We start from the raw sequence: 16326 nt of genomic DNA on the forward strand, positions 1-16326 counted from the left end.
TTAATATCATATAAATATGCATGAGTTGATGTAAATCTTGTTATGAACAGTATCTATAAAGTATCTTTAAACTTAATCGGTCAGGTTTTTAAGCATTTTTATTGTTAAATCATTTTAATATAACTTAATTTTAATTAAATTTCATGTTAGAAAGATGTAGTGAGCAGGCAGAATGTGTGGCTCACTGCAGCCATCTACTGATCTTCATGCATTAATTACTTTAGTTTCATGTAGTACAGTTGTTTACAGTATTCGAATCACTGATCTATATATGACTTTCTTTTATAGATCAGTGATTCGAATCCATTTCTGCTCTCTGCCTGGCAGCCAACGCATCTCTCTTTCTAAGGCTACATACAATCCATTCAGATTGTCCATCCTGTTCACGCAGGAAAGTTTTGGGAGTGACATATAAAACCCTCATAATCACAGTCATATACAAGTCGAAATTGCTGTGATAACCGATGCAATGAACAGGATAAAATATAATTTATCACAACAGATGTGCAATAAGCAAGTTTAACTGCAGAATTATAGAAAAGTTTGTTAATTTTCTTATCAAAACATTTTTTCCCCACAGCTGCATCTTTTCATAGTTTTATAATAAAAACAGTATCAGTGCGACGTTAACTACTACTAAATAAATACATTTGATCAAAACTTAAAAGATTAAAAAATGTGCAGGAATCGAAAGGCAACTGTTACAGAATTGTATTTGTCTCATTTATGTGCCATGTCAACAAGATTTTATAAAAAACAATCTGTTGACAAACAAAAGATTTCTTAATCAGCAACTGTGTGCTGCGTGGAGTTTTGATTAATGCAAAATCAATCTTCTATGTTGTCATCAGTCAACAAGACGAACTGAAAACGTGAACGTAATATGTTCTCGCGATATTTAATGTCGAACGTAATGCACGTAGACAGGGTGTAAATACAGTCTAGCTAGATAAACGCTTTCATTTGAATTAATGTCTGTGTTTAAAAAGAAAATTTGAAAACTTTGAGAACTCCATTTAAAGTAAGTATCATAGTAAGTGCACTATAAATAATTGCTCATGAACACAAATATTCTAAGCAGATATACGATGTTTTGTTGCTGTCTGCTAGCTCTGGTGTCTGCGGACGTCCCTGATTGTTTAACGTTACGTTGGTGAGATGATGTTCTGTTAGTTGTATCACTAAAGTCAGTGGATTGCTTATTGTTTAAACACTATCGAACATGTGCATATTATTATACTAATTGCGTTTACGTCTGCTGTGTTTGCACATCCACATTTGAATTTACTACGTGCCATTCACTGAAAGTGTGTATGAGAAATACTGAACTATATCATAGTTTGTCAAATTTATGTAGTATAAATTAGGACAATTGTTATCCTAGGGTGCAGGTCTGGGTGGAACAGGAACCACCCCACTACCTCAACTACAAGCAATCATCATGGAGGGTAACGTATGCCATTATCCATGCTATACTTTAATTTGCTGGTTCAATGTTCATGCATATTAAACCCAGTATAAGTACAACTAGAATGCAATGTTCCATCAGGCTGTCAAATGTCCTGCTCGTTTTTTGGGTGCAAGAGGACCTACAATAGTCCTGAAGCACTGAATAGTCATCTTCAGGACCATCAAAAGAACACTGCCCAGTCTCTTCCAGGTATAACATCAACATGCCATTTTTTTGGTTTGTTTTTTACTATTGCCCTTGATGAAGGAAATGCTGTTTGCAGACATTTAATAAATTCATTTATAATCATAAACGGTGTCACATCAGCAATTTGGTGTCTAATGCACTGTCTTTTACTCTTCAGGGAAAACCTTCCTATGCTCTCATATAGGATGTGATGGTTCATTTAACAACATGCAGCAGCTAATGGAACATATGAGGCACCATTACAAGCCAAATAATTTTTTCCTGTGAGTTCTTACAGATTTGCTTTTAGTTCTCTTTCTTAATGAGGTTATTTAATTTTACTCTTTCTTGCCAGTCCATAATTTCTCATAAAGGTGCTCTTATTTGGAATTGTCTCAATGAAATCAAAGAAAAGTCTGTTGTTACACTGGAAGATCATCTTTTGATGTTTTTGTTTGTTTTTTATTTTAAAATAATGAGGTCAAACAAACAAACAAAAAATAATGCAATGACATAGTTAAAACATCCGGTAATATGAGTTATCATAAATACCAATTTGTATCGTGCTTGTTTTTTGAAAGACAAAATGTTACATTCAGTTGTTACTGAATTATTGTTTTTTTTTTTTTTTTCAATTTGAGGGTACATAAAGGTTTTATGTTCTGCTCTAATGTTTGTTTCAGCTTTATGCTTCTTCATTATCATCATTTTTATGTCCTTTAGGTGCGAGAGCTGCAGGGCCAAACTGCGTTCTTACCGCACTCTTCTCAAACACCTGCAGACCTGTGCTAAAGTTGCTAAGAACAAGGCTGCAAAAATAGAGCCTGGAATGGCACCTGACGGAGATCCTACACATGTTCTGCCCGCTTCCATTGACATGGAATTATCTGGACCCCTCTTAGCCCCAAATGCACCTGAGGAGATGGAGTCTATGCCCTCTTTGCCCACAAATCCAACACTGGCAAGAATGCCAGTAACCCAGCGGTCTGCAGAAAACAACGCATTTGCTAACCCCATACCTGCAGGGCCTGTAGCTGTGCCGCTTGCCACTCTAAATCCTGCCTCAATCCAAAATCTTCCTTGCCAACCAGAATCTCCCTACAGCTCCTTTCCACCTACTCTGTCTCCTGTTAACCAAGTCTTCCAGGCCGATCCGGGCCTACAGCAGCAGCAGAGGTCTCCTAGATCTGGTCCTCCTAGTCTAACGGCTTCACCGCCGCTGCCATCACCACCAGGATCAAACGCAGTCTGGAGGAAGAACCAAGGTGAATGGAGTTCATGAAGCTTTCCTCTGTGAGTGAGGAAAGCCAACATAAAACAAGTGTCCTTACTCACATTGGGTCTTATTCACTAACTGTGTGTACACATAAATTTGAGCATGAAATCTGATTTGTTAATGTTCCCCAAAGCTGCTTTTATTTGATCAAAACTACAGTAAAAAACAGTATAAAAATGCAACAAAGCTTTGAAAATCAAATTAAATATAACAGTTTTTCTTTATTTGAACATTCATGATGATACGTGTTGGAACTCTGCCTGTTAGAATGATTTCTGAAGGATCATGTGACACTGAAGACTGCTGAAAATCAAACTTTACTTTTTTTTTTTAATAGACAATTATTATTCCAAACTTAATTTTTCCAAATAACGAACTTCAGACAAGCTTTCATTAATTTAGAATAATCCAAATTCTCTCAACAAAGTTAAGAACAAATTCATCTGCGTATGCACTTGTTTTGAACTAGGCAGACATTTTTCATGAGAAGTATATAAATACAGATCCACACAATTATTGAATGAGACCCAGTGTTCCTTAAATCATCCTACATTTTAGACCCTGTTCATCTGTGTATTTTCCAGTTTGCTCAACTGATCTCACCTGCTTATCAACAGGTGTGAGTCCTAATGAAAGGGAATTTGTAAGTCACTTGGGGGGGGGATGCCTAAGCCCTGGCCATGGCCGCTTTGAGTGAACTGTGTTTTGTCGTGTTGCACTGTCCTGCCAGACCCGCCCGGGCCCCTTTTGCACAGATGGAACTCTCCGAGCAGTCAGAGTTTAAATAGAGATGAAGTCCAGGTGAGGCACAGAGAATCCACACACACATTGCTTGAGGGAACAATCAGATATTCCTTCAATTGATGCTTTAGATGCAAACCCCTTCCCCTGCTCTAACCGGGCTCAGTGTTTCCCTGGGTGTGCCATCTAGCTGTACGACTCGGTCCACTCCCATCCGATTCTAAACGCATATGTCCGGGTGCTTCACTAACATGCAATAAAACATCAGAGAGTGTGCTTTCAGGGCCGGTGTCCCTTTACTTTTCCCCTACCCATTAGCATTTTGCAAAAATCAGGTGGTCATTTCTGGCAAGTGATGGTGCTGTATCACAATAATTGACTGTGTGTGGAGAAGTTGACAATGCTTGCTAATTCCAACACCTTTGTATCCATGTTCATCTGTCCAAACTGGGCTTAATTATGTTTTTTTTTTTTTAAATGAGTCGATCACTGGGTCTTTTTCCAGCTCAATCTGATACTTTTACTGGTGAAGGTTTTTTTCTGTCTGTCTACAAACATTCTCTGTGCACGTATAACAATGACACCCCATTAATTCAATCTGTCAGGTCAGTCCTTCAACTGCCGAATCCTGTGGGAGCACACAAGAGGTCGGTACAGTTGCCTACAGTGTGGCCACTGCACCCCAGACCGGGGGAGATGACTGCTCATATTGAGGGCCAACACAAGAACCCAGGGGGCAAAGTGAACACTGATCATGGTATGACTTCTGTAATTCATTTTTTTAAATTGAATGCAGTGTACTTTTATTTTATTTCATTGGGTTACAGGCATAGCCCAAAAGTGATCATTTACTCAAAACCTGTTATGATTGCTCCAGACCCGTAGGATTTCTTTCTCCTGCCGAACACAAGAGATATTTTGAAGAAAGGGGGTAGCCAAACAGTTGGCGGTGTCCATTGATTCCTACAGTATGGAAAAAATGCTATGGTAGTCAATTGCTACCGTCAACTGTTTGGTTGAATTAAAATTTTTGGTTGAACTTTCCCTTTAAGACTGGAATACACTACTTGATATTTGCATAGAATTTTGCCCCAATTTCCAGTCTATATGAGTCCAAAGTTAGTTCCCAGAAGTCAGAGTCAGTCTGCAGGTTTTTTGTTTGTCCGAGTTCACCGATTTCACAGAATACAAATAGTGTATGATGACTGTTTTTTTTCTTTTAGTTTCAGAATTCAGACTATAAATCTATCTAGTCCGTTGATTTCAAAGGTACTTTCAGCCAATTTTAGAACACATATTGTGTTCATTTGTCATGTGTCTGGGGTTTGGGGCAAATGCTTCTGCATTTGTAGTTTCTTTTTTTTTTGGGGGGGGGGGGGGGGGGGGGGATTTGAATATTGAATATCCTCAGTATTTTAGGGTCCAGTTTTTCTCTGGAACCATTTACAAAGTCAGCAAGTGTATAATGCCTAATGTTTTAAAAGCTCTTTATATTTGACAATATGTAGTGCACTGTATTCCTGCCTTTAGTGTTTTAAAAGTACACAATATTGGGATGTGATCTCTCCAGACTGAATCTTCTGTGTATTTTACAGATACAGAGATTGCCACCGCATCTTTACTGGCTAGGACTTCACTAAACTCTGAGAACTCAACTTATACACAGCTCTAACATGAAATGAGATGCTCAACCTGCTGATTGACAAAGAATTTTGGTTGTAGCATTTTATACAGAGGGAGATGCTCAATTTTTAATTTTAAACGGACAATGTGGACTTCATGCATCTGTGGTCTGGATCTGTCAACATCACTATTCAAACACATGAAGAGGTGCATGCCTTATCTTCAGTAAGCATTTATGAGTCATCTCTAAGAAAATGTCTTGTTAGGTTTCATTAAATTATTTGAAATGGCATATAAATAAACTCATTAATTTAATATTGTGTCTCCTGCATTTTTATTGTTCCTTTTTACAGTAGGTAGTATCTCCGATTGAATTAAAAACATCTAAAATGATGCCAAATGCCCAGTCCATTTCAGTTTATTAAAGAATAAACCGTTTCTAGACCAGTTGTTTCTGTACTGTGCACTACCTGCAAATAAAACCTGTATAGAAAAACTAGTTTAAATGTGTTTAAATCTACATTAATTTCTTTGGAGGAATGCGTGTTTTTTAAGTATTTGAGGTTTATAAATTGTACAATTTAATTTCATTATATATATATGTGTGTGTGTGTGTGTGTGTGTGTGTGTGTAATTAAATTGATATAAATAGAAAGTAAAACTTAAAGAACTGCACGAAAGAAAGTGAATGAAAAACTTCCGTAAAAAACTGTTATAGGTGGAGTAACTTCAAATATTTGCATAGTGTATAAGCAAATTTTTAAAAAGCTGAAAGATGTGAGAGGGACACAGAGGTAGATGACAGCCATTCTGCTTTTATTTTAAAAACTGTCAGTGTCGCGGCCATTTGTTCAAACTGTTCGGTTTCTAACTTCACACTCCATCAGATGTGTAACAGCGAGGATGCACATTCAATCTACTTCAACGCTTTTGTAAATAAACTAACCAACCGGAACATAGGCAACAATGGAGAACATGGTAATAAGACTTTACTGACACTGCCAGACAGCCAATAGTGAGGAATATGCATGGTTTTTCCACCAAAACATTTCTACTGAAAGACGAGGCCAACGTTTCTGTGAAGATGGTTAGGATGCTAACTTAGCCAGCTAATCCTTCTTACTTGGCTTAAAGCAGGAAACCCGCGGAATTACATTAGTGTTTTATGTAAATTTATGTCGTGATGAAGATCTGCTTATAGAAACCAAAACGTCCTTTTCTAAACCTCAGCATTTGGCTTGTAGGACAGATGGACTCTTGAGTTCCAGCACTCACTAGCTGTCCAGCTAGCCCGGACCTGTCTCAAAACCTCGTGAACTGCCTTCATAGAACCTTTGAATTGTCTTCAAACATGCTGTCTAGATAGGGTGCTCACTTAGGATTTGAGACAAAGGAGTCATCAGGAGATTGAATAATGTTGTTGGCTTGTATATTAAAAGCAAAGCTTAGATTATAAACATTGAGTGATAGCATTTAAATCTGCTGTGTGCATCTTTAAAAGATTAAAGAAGTCAAAACAGTCAAACAGCTCTTTTTTGACATAGAACTAGAAGGGTGAAACGAAATTCTGCATTCGACAAATTCTGCAGTTTCATTAGACATTGTTAGATTTAAAAATCTAAATATAGTACATATATTTTATATTAAGATATTATAAGGTGTTGTTATCTATCCATTCATCCATGTCTGTCTGATAGACTTTGAAACATCAAGCATCAAATTTACTTGCCAGGCTTTCTCAAGCCAGCATCAATTACGAATTGACAATTTTTTTAATCCATTTATTTTTGACATGCACTGCTTGTGTAGTTTTGTGTTTTGTAGACACTGTAAAAATGGTTAAGGCACAGATAGGATGCAAACTCAGTCAACTCTGGCAAGGAATTTATTAACCATTGAGCTAACGCAGACAAGCCTATCAGTCATTTTGTTTCCATACTAAGAAAAGCTGTAAACAGTAAACCATCACGTGCGTGATGAATGTCACAGAACTGTGAATTTCCGTCTCTAGCTGTCAGAGCGCAAAAGCTGGTTGATTTCTCACAGATATAAACAGCAGATATAACAGTGGTGTGGAGAAGTTGGCCAAGAGCTTATTTTAGTCCTTTTTAGTCTCTTGAGTTATACGTCATCTTTTTTTTCTTCCAATTTCTACTGTACTACTGTTGTAGGACTCATGTTCAGAATAGAGAAGACTGACGGATGACTGCTTCTTTCCTCTTATTTCAGTGCACTGTGCAGGTGAAACTGGAGCTGGGACACAGAGCCCAGTTAAGAAAGAAAGTCACTACCGAGGGCTTCACGCATGACTGGATGGTGTTCGTTCGAGGCCCTGAGGCGTGTGACATCCAGCACTTTGTGGAGAGAGTTGTCTTCCACTTACACGACAGCTTCCCAAAACCCAAGAGAGGCAGGTTTTAAATTGGAGTCATTGTCATAAATCTAACTTTTTACAGTACTCAAAGCCATGTGGATTAAAGTCCCTTTCAATCAGGAACCATTTGTATGGATGCCTGTTTTCTTCTGTTGAGTTATCATGATTAATCCTGCCCGTTTAGCTCATGCTGTTTGCCCGAACTATTATACTTTGTGTAGTTCCAGCATATGACTATATATGTCTCTAATATAGATCAGCGATGATTAATGTTTTTGAATTGCAAATAAAAACAGTTTGAACATAAGACTTAAGTTTAATGTGATGCATATTTGTCAGACATACATACATTAAAACCGGTATGATGTCTATTCTGACTATTAACTATTTGCATATTTTTGCATCTAAATGTTTTGTATCATAACTGTGATTTTTTTTTATATGCCACAAAGTAAAAAACCTGGATGAGCATCATTTAAGTATAATTTCTTGATTTTTTCCCAGGTGTTGTATTTGAAGTTGAAGTTGAAGTGTGTCATTTTTTTAATGTTACTTTCTCCTATCCCAGTTAAATGTGCAGAGACAACTATAAGTAAGCCATTTATAGTTTGACTTCCCAAAACGTGTAAACACTGTGTCTCTGGAGTGCTTTCAAAGTATCTCCCTGTTTGTTTGATTCAAACTCTGACTGAACCAATGGTGTGATTTGGGGGAGTGTTGCAGAAACCTGTTTGGAAAAAATGGTTATATTTGCAGTTCCATTGTGTCAGTAGTGGCAAAGAAATAGTGCACTTCACCGTATTGTAGTATGTACATAGTGCATTCTAGTTTAATATTTCCATTTCAGTGTAGAAAGGTAATGTTTAGCAATACATTTATTTTCACAATATTTTTCTTGTTTCACAGTTTGTAAAGAACCCCCATATAAAGTTGAAGAGTCAGGCTATGCTGGTTTTCTCATGCCTATAGAGGTCTATTTCAAAAACAAGGTGAGCACATCCCATATATACAGCAATATCTGCTTTTCTTTTCTCTTCTTTATGAATAACCGGTATGTAAGAAATGTTCAGCGCAGTGTTACGCTCCGTCTTTTTAGATGTGTGCGGCTGTGTTAGTTTGCCAGTATTGGAAAAATGTTGTGATGAGGAGTTTTGCAATTCAGTAAAGGTAAAGGTCACCCAACTAGGTGAACTCAGTATTTGCACTGGGAGCTAACAGATTTTACAGACACACTAACAGAGCGTTGACATGAAGCTATTAAACTACAGAGAACTCGGAGGGGGTAAGAATACGTGAATTTGTACTTTTAAGTCTTACTTCCGTTTCATATCATTATCATTTTGCATATTTACTTTTCCAGAATACGTAGTGGAATATTTATGGGGGTTTTCCATTTTCTGTCTTGTTCCCTGAAACGTTATCTACCAGAGACTTTACTTTGTAAATATTTCACACACTGCTAGTCTGAGGTTCAGGTTCGAGTTTGACGTGACCATTTCTTTATGAAATATTTGTTTTTATCTATAAAGCCTGAACATGCTTGACCCTTCTACCACAGGAGGAGCCTAAAAAGGTGTGCTTTAATTATGACCTTTTCTTGAACCTGGAGGGCAACCCACCTGTCAACCACCTGCGCTGTGAGAAGCTCACATTTAACAACCCCACACACGAGTTCCGACGCAAGCTGGTCAAGGCCGGTGGGGTGAGTGGGACTGTTTGTCTTTGCTTTTTCTGTACCTCTATAATCAGCTCTTTTCAACCGATTCTCACTCTCTCTCACTGTTGGGATGTTATTCTTGTCCCAGGTTGTAGTTATTTCTGAGGGACCGGAGATGATGCCAAGGCCTAGTCCAGATTATCCAATACTGCCTACTATTCCACTCTCTGCCTTCTCAGACCCCAAGAAGATCAAGTCCTCTCATCCAATAAAGGTTAGTAATAATAAACTCATTCTTTGGTCATTAAGTTATTGAAATAATTCAAAAGTAATTTATTTTAAAATGTTGTTAATTAGTTTCAAAATATATTTGAAGTGTTAAAGAATATCATGTATGTTCTTGCTAGTTTATGTTGTTCCAGAGCTATATGACTTCCGTTTATATTTGAAACACAAAGGAATATACTGTATATATATATATATATTTTAATGAAACCTGAGGAATCTATGACTTTCCATTAAAAGGCCATTCCAAAGAAACTTTCAAAAAAGTTAATGAAGAGATCATTAAACTAATCCAGATGAATCGAGCTGTTTAATGATAGTTTCCTGTGGAGATACAGTCAGTTTTGACATTGATCAGCACACATACATAGAGCACATCAAGTATGCTTGCTTGACGTGTAAAACCAAAGAGGATTGTTTGGAGTATCAAGAGTATAACTAGAGATTTAAAATGTTCAGTCCTGCTCCTTCAACATTCTGACTTGCTTCTGCTAAAAATAGGTTATATTTCTTCCCACTTCCACTTTTATGTTTTGTCCCACTCGTGCCTTTAAAATCCCGTAGTTAGGTTTATTTCGTTATGCAGATTGTTCCAATACGATTCTGTCCCACTCTGGTGTTCTAGGCTTTATTTTCTAATTCCCACACACGACACAGCAGAAAAAAAGGCAGGTGCTTTCCCTTCCTGTCACATACAAAAGAAAAACATAGGGAATATCTAAACCTGTGGCAGTAAAACACAGTAGACAAATAATATTAAGAAATTATTTTGATGTACCTTTCATTTATTTTAGGATAGGCCTAAGAGTCATTTTCTGTCTCCTGCTTCACACACACACATAAATATCTTCCCTCCCGCACCCATGCTCAAGCAATTCAAAAATGTTCCTGTGCCGCATCGGGTCGCAAAAAATGCACTTCTAATTTGAGCTTCATTCAACCATATCTTAGAATTGAACCATTACATTCTTATGTATTACTTTTACAGTGTTTTTACAAAATTTTTGAAGCGTCAAAGTTTTGGTGGGACTTTCAATGGAGGAACATAAATCTCTCAGGTTCTTTTAAAAATATCTTACTTTGAGTTTCTGAAATGGACAAAAGTTTAAAGGGTTAGTTCACCCAAAAATGAAAATTAGCTTGTTATTTACTCAAACTCAAGCGGGTGTTTCTGTTCAACCGTCCAAAACACATTAAATAAAGTGCACATATCTGTAGTTAAACATGCCTCACACGGCTCCGGGGGGTGAATAAAGACCTCCTGAAGTGAATCCATGCATTTTTGTAAGAAATATATAAATATTTCAAACGTATTAAACAGTTTTCTATCACTTCTGCCATCTGTCATATGTGGATGCAGTTCCAGCGGATGATGCAGGACGTTGGCGTTGCGTATTAAGTGACGAACTCTGAGAGAGAACAAAATAAAATGCCAATCATGAATTAGAAGCAAAAAATGTGGATTCGTAAAGAAAATTGTCTGAGAATTTTGATATAAGCAAAGAGGAGACTGGTTTTTCTTTGCTAAAGTAAGGAAACTTTGCTTCCTTAAACAAACTTGTGAGACTAGCATATCTGCGCGTGAGCGACGCATACGTCCTGCGTCATCCGCCGGAACGCTTCCGCATATGACAGTCAGCAGAAGTGAGAGAAAAGTGTTTATTATGTTTGATATATGGATATTTTTCTTACCAAAAACACATGGATTCACTACAGGAGGCTTTTATTCACCCCCCCCGTGTGAGGCATGTTTTATTATGGATGCGTGCGCTTTATTTAACATGTTTTGGACTGCAAAATTGAAATTGGAACAGCCAGGACAATTTTTTATATAACTCTGATTGGATTCGTCTGAAAGAAAGAAAGTCATCTACACTTAAGATGGCTTGAGGGTGAGTAAATAACAGGCTAATTCAGATTTTTGCGTAAAATAACCCTTTAACAGGATTGAAATGACATGAAAGTGAGTAAATGGTGACTGGAGAATTTGTAATTTTGGGTGTGAACTATCACTTGAAGTTTCAGTGAACAAGCTCATTTATTCTGGGTGGATATGTGGTTGCTTCTCAGTATGTATTGAATGATTAGTCATTTCAAAACTTTTATTGCAGGAGTCAAGTAAAGATGGAGGAAGTGGGAGCAGCAAAGCCCCAAAAGCCCACAAGGCAACCAAAGAGCACCGAGAGCGCACACGTAAGGATTCAGAGAGCAAGTCCACATCCAGAGAAAGTGACCGTGAGAGTGGCAAGTCCTCACGAGACCAATCATCATCCTCCTTTTCAAAGAAAGTCCCAGATGGCAGAGGAAAAGATGAGGGGAAAACTGTGCCCAAAGCAGCCTTTAAAGAGCCCAAACTCACAGTCAGAGAGTCCAAGATGGATGGCATGTCTCCAAAAGGAGGAGGAACGGTGATGGGCGCAGGGGGACAGCCGGACGCTCGTGTCCCGAGCAAGAGGCCCTCGTCCGCCACCGAGTCTCCAAAGCTGAGTACCAAGAAACAGAAGAGAATAGGCTCTGAGGGCATGAAGGGGCCTGTGAGTGGAAGCTACAGCAGCAACTCTCCCCGCATTACCTCAACAACACCCTCCACACACCCCGAGAAGAAAACCCCTAAAGATAAAAGCCACTGGCCAAAGATGAAACCAGAGGTGCAGGAAGTGAAAAGGCAACCAGAATCCGACGAATCCAACTCTGAGGATGAAGCCTCTTCCAAATCAGAGGTATGTTTTGGTTTTTCCATCAGCAGAGATTGATTTGAATGTATTTGAATGTAGTAAAGCTCAAGGATGTTGTTTATTTAGCAGTCGGCTCCATCCAGTCCGTCTAGTTCCAGCTCCAGCTCCAGCTCTGATTCTGACTTTGAGCCGTCGCAGAAGCAAGGACAAGGTACGGAGTTTAATCATGAGTTGTACGATCAGGAGTGTGTCACCTCATTGAGTTTAGTTGAACGTGATGATTGTGTGCAGGGCCACTCAGTTATATGGTAGAGGAAATGCGCTCTGAAGGCTCTGATGATGACAGCAGCTCTGAGGTTGAGACGCCCATGAAGGCGACTCCACCTAACCAGGACTCTCGGTCTGTGCCAAGGACTTTGTATTTGATCTAATTTGGTCGTTCTTGAATTTCAGTTCAGTTTTATTAAAAATAAAATCAAAAGCAAATGTCCACACATGAATATTACCATAGCCATGGTGCACACTGAAGTTTGTTTTTCTGTTTTCAGTTTAAGCATGGACAGTGAGAGTGATGGTAATGAGGAGTCCCGTCCTCCCAGCCAGGAAGCCCCCTCACCTCTACCCAAACTCAGCTCAGCAAACCTCAAGGTAAGATCTGCATTGCATTGCACTGAAACTTTGAACTTGTTTAGGCACTGAATATTAATTGGTGCAGGATTTACTTACAAATAATTACAAAGAAATGTCAAGAAACGTACCTAGCTGAACATTAAATTTAAAGACTGAATTTGTATTTTTGTGTAAAATATGCTCTAATTATCGGTTTTATGTACAACCTAGAAAAATTATATTTACAGCAAAACCAAAATTTATTCAGACACCTTCAACACTTCTCACATTATCACAGTTTATTCGCTGTAGTAAGAACTCTGAGTTAAACAAATTCATCTTGATAATGTCAGATAACTTTGATAAAACGGTATGTAATTAATAAGTCAACTGACTTAAATTTTTACAATAGACATACTATTAGGTAATACCAATTTAGATCATCCTATTACCAATGCTTCATTTTGTTCAGTCTGTGATGTAAAAAAGTCATATTAGTAATTAAAGATAAACACTTGGTCAGGTCAAAGTGTCTGAATAATGTTTGCCCATCCATTAATTTTACTAATTGTCCACTGTATGAAGATTTTTTGGGTATGATATGTCACAGTTTACTTTATTTTGCTATTCTCACTTACATAAATGAACTATAGTGTTCTGCACCCACTAGTAAAAATGTATCAAGAACTATATCTAGTGTCTAAATAATTTTGGATTTGACTGTATATTAGAATTTGATTTGAAATCGTTTTGTCCTTTGTCAGATGATAGGAAAAAAGAGCCCAGATTCTTGCACCCGCGAGAAAGTGCTCAAGAGGGGATACGACAAGGTAGGAAGGGTAAATAACTGAATCATACTCTAATCACTGGCTGAAATACAGATTTTCATCGCACATAAAACTACAATGAAGCTTGTAAATGATTGATCTGATTACAGGCTTATACAGAGGAGCTTGTGGACCTCCATCGCAGGCTGATGGCTTTGAGAGAGAGGAACATTTTGCAGCAGGTAACAATATTTTTTTCTTCATTTGACTGTATTTCACGTGATCCTTGAGTAAGGGGAATATTTTTACATAAGGCTTTAGTTAATGTTTATTTCAGCATTTACTATTCTAATGCTAATTATAAAGTTTTGTTTGTTAACATTAGTTAATGCACTGTGAACTAACATGAACAATGAACGACTGTATTGTTATTAACATTAACAAAGATTCATAAAGAGTGTAATAAATGTAGTGTTCATAGTTCGTTCCTGTTAATTAATACATCAACTAATGTTAACGAATGTCTCCTTATTGTAAAGTGTTACCAAATATCTGTTTTCTATTTTATTATATTTTAAAGTGTAATGATGGCAAAGCAAAAACTATTACTCAGGTCTTAAATATATGATCCTTCAGAAATCATATTTGTGGAAACCAAATTTTTGATTTTTTTGATTCACTGATGAATAGAAAGTTTAAAATAACAACATTTGTCCCTTTAAGATTGTGAACCTCATAGAAAAGACTGGCCATTTCAACATCACCAATACAACCTTTGACTTTGACCTGTTCTCCTTGGATGAGTCAACTGTGCGTAAACTCCAGAGCTACCTGGAAGCCACATCCACATGACACAAGCTGCTCGGCCATGATTGTGTGTGAGAGAGAGGCCTCCAAACTGACTGGGGGCAGAGCGAAAGGTGTTGAAAGCAACATATAAATGCACAGGAACAAACAACAACGAAATGAGAAAACAAAAGAAACTTTATACTGTACTAGAAATAAGCAAATGAAAGGACCATGGGCATAAAGGGGCGGTATTCAGGGTTTATCTAATAACAGCACTGCGCATTGCACTAAGAATCAAACTGTTGGCACAATACTGTCCAAAATGGACAAGATCTCGCATAGGCACCGTGGATGAGATAATGTATTAGAAGTAGGTACATTTCAAGGCTTGTTTTGCACCAAAGCTATAACACTGGTGGAAAGGATCCTTGGCTCGGGCCTTTATGCAGGCAGCGGCGATGACTGAAAGACTGTGTCCCCTCTCTACCCCTTCACTCTTCTGCACAGCGTGGTGGCCTGGAAAGAGCCCAACTAGATCAAACCTTATCGGTATACTGTGTGCGTCTGCATAGATTTGTAGCCCCATGTGTTGGATAAAGTACATACTGTCAAGCTTTGGTGATAGATGCTCCCTCGGATCAGCTAATAGGGGAAAACTATCTGCCTTTGTAGTGCCTTTTTACAATATCATGTTTTTAATTATAATTGTTTGTGAGTCTCTCATTGGTCTTCGGATGAGCAAAAACGATCTGTCAACATTAAAATGCCTGAAATTGTCATTCAAAGCCCTTTTAAACACGGTTTAATACCTGTCCGGAGAGAACGTGATATGAGGGAACCGTTCTGCATGTGTGATCTGAGAAGGTCTTGTGCATTATTCTATGTTTTTTGATGGTCAGCAACATGAAGTCAATTTGTTACGCATTTGAAGTTCTTTTTGTAGTTTATTTAAGTAACTGTGCACTTTTTTTCTGGTCACTTCAGTGCTTTGTAATTATTTGATAACTATATTTATGAATCTTTTTTTTTTTTTTTTTTACACATAATATTGACTTGCAAAAATGTACAGATTTTTGTCAATGTTTTTAAATGCATCTATTGAAGTCATATTATTGATTATTCAATCACTCGAGAGAATATGCAGACGGATTGAAAGGGGGGTGTTTTGGCTGTATTCCAATGGTGCGATTGGAAAAAAAGAGTCTTCTGTTCACCTGAAGTATTATACAAGTGAAAATGTATTTGTGTCAGATACGTATTGTCTGATGATATTGCTTTTTAAAAAGCATACCTGCTTGACATTTTATTCTCTATTGTCGATTGCCAGTTACCCTTTTTGATTCTCAATAATGTATGGTTATAAAGTAAACAATGTTTTCAGTGAAACGTTTGTGGCAGATGTATGTTACATCATGGGAAAGTTTCAGTGATCTGTGTTTGTGCATGATTGACATGTGAATAATCACTTGCAGGAATACGCATTCAACATTCACAACCCTATACATTTTTCAGCTATCCTCAGGACTATTGCAAATACAATAGATGCTCATAATAAATCCAAAAGCATAAAACTTGAAGCGCATGGTGAAAATGTCTAGCAGGCCACTCTTTTTTCCATGTTTGCTTCTCTGCCATAAAAGTAGCATATTCATATCAAGGGGAATGGGGTAATTTACAGTGTTTATGTAAATATGTAACAATATGCATTATAGGCTATCATATTATGGAAAGCTGAAATTGTGGAATCATTAAAGATCATTCTCCGCTTAGTTTATATCAGTATGTGTGTTTATAATTTTACATTTAATATAATGTTTTTGTGTCATGCAACAAAATGAATACACGTCATGCTGATTATACCAACATTTTAAACATGGCTGACTCATTGTCCAGC

The 16326-nt window shown here is 37.5% G+C and overlaps 2 protein-coding genes across 5 annotated transcripts; both read left to right on the plus strand.

The window, feature by feature from the left end:
• Window positions 1–886: 886 nt before the first annotated feature.
• Window positions 887–5591, plus strand: znf414 (zinc finger protein 414). The gene is given in 9 exon segments (XM_026206493.1): window positions 887–1021; window positions 1111–1153; window positions 1385–1448; window positions 1550–1660; window positions 1815–1920; window positions 2360–2901; window positions 4259–4339; window positions 4342–4410; window positions 5249–5591. Coding segments are annotated over 7 exon segments (993 nt in total). The 5' UTR covers window positions 887–1021; window positions 1111–1153; window positions 1385–1441; the 3' UTR covers window positions 5326–5591.
• Window positions 5592–6035: 444 nt separating this feature from the next.
• On the plus strand, window positions 6036–16205 carry LOC113045819 (protein ENL-like). 4 transcript variants are annotated; one of them, XM_026206497.1, is made up of 12 exons: window positions 6036–6254; window positions 7506–7686; window positions 8557–8639; window positions 9209–9352; window positions 9456–9581; window positions 11704–12312; window positions 12397–12478; window positions 12559–12667; window positions 12816–12915; window positions 13641–13706; window positions 13814–13885; window positions 14367–16205. In XM_026206497.1, the coding sequence occupies exons 1-12, from the start codon at window positions 6243–6245 to the stop codon at window positions 14493–14495; spliced, it is 1713 nt and encodes a 570-aa protein (XP_026062282.1). In that variant the 5' UTR covers window positions 6036–6242; the 3' UTR covers window positions 14496–16205. The 4 variants fall into 4 exon arrangements, with proteins under 4 accessions (XP_026062282.1, XP_026062280.1, XP_026062281.1 ...); XM_026206495.1 differs by having other exon boundaries at window positions 6041–6254; window positions 13641–13715; XM_026206496.1 differs by having other exon boundaries at window positions 6054–6254; window positions 12394–12478.
• Window positions 16206–16326: the final 121 nt, after the last annotated feature.

Source organism: Carassius auratus, chromosome 27, assembly GCF_003368295.1.
Source record: "Carassius auratus strain Wakin chromosome 27, ASM336829v1, whole genome shotgun sequence".
Taxonomy (NCBI): Eukaryota; Metazoa; Chordata; class Actinopteri; order Cypriniformes; family Cyprinidae; genus Carassius; species Carassius auratus.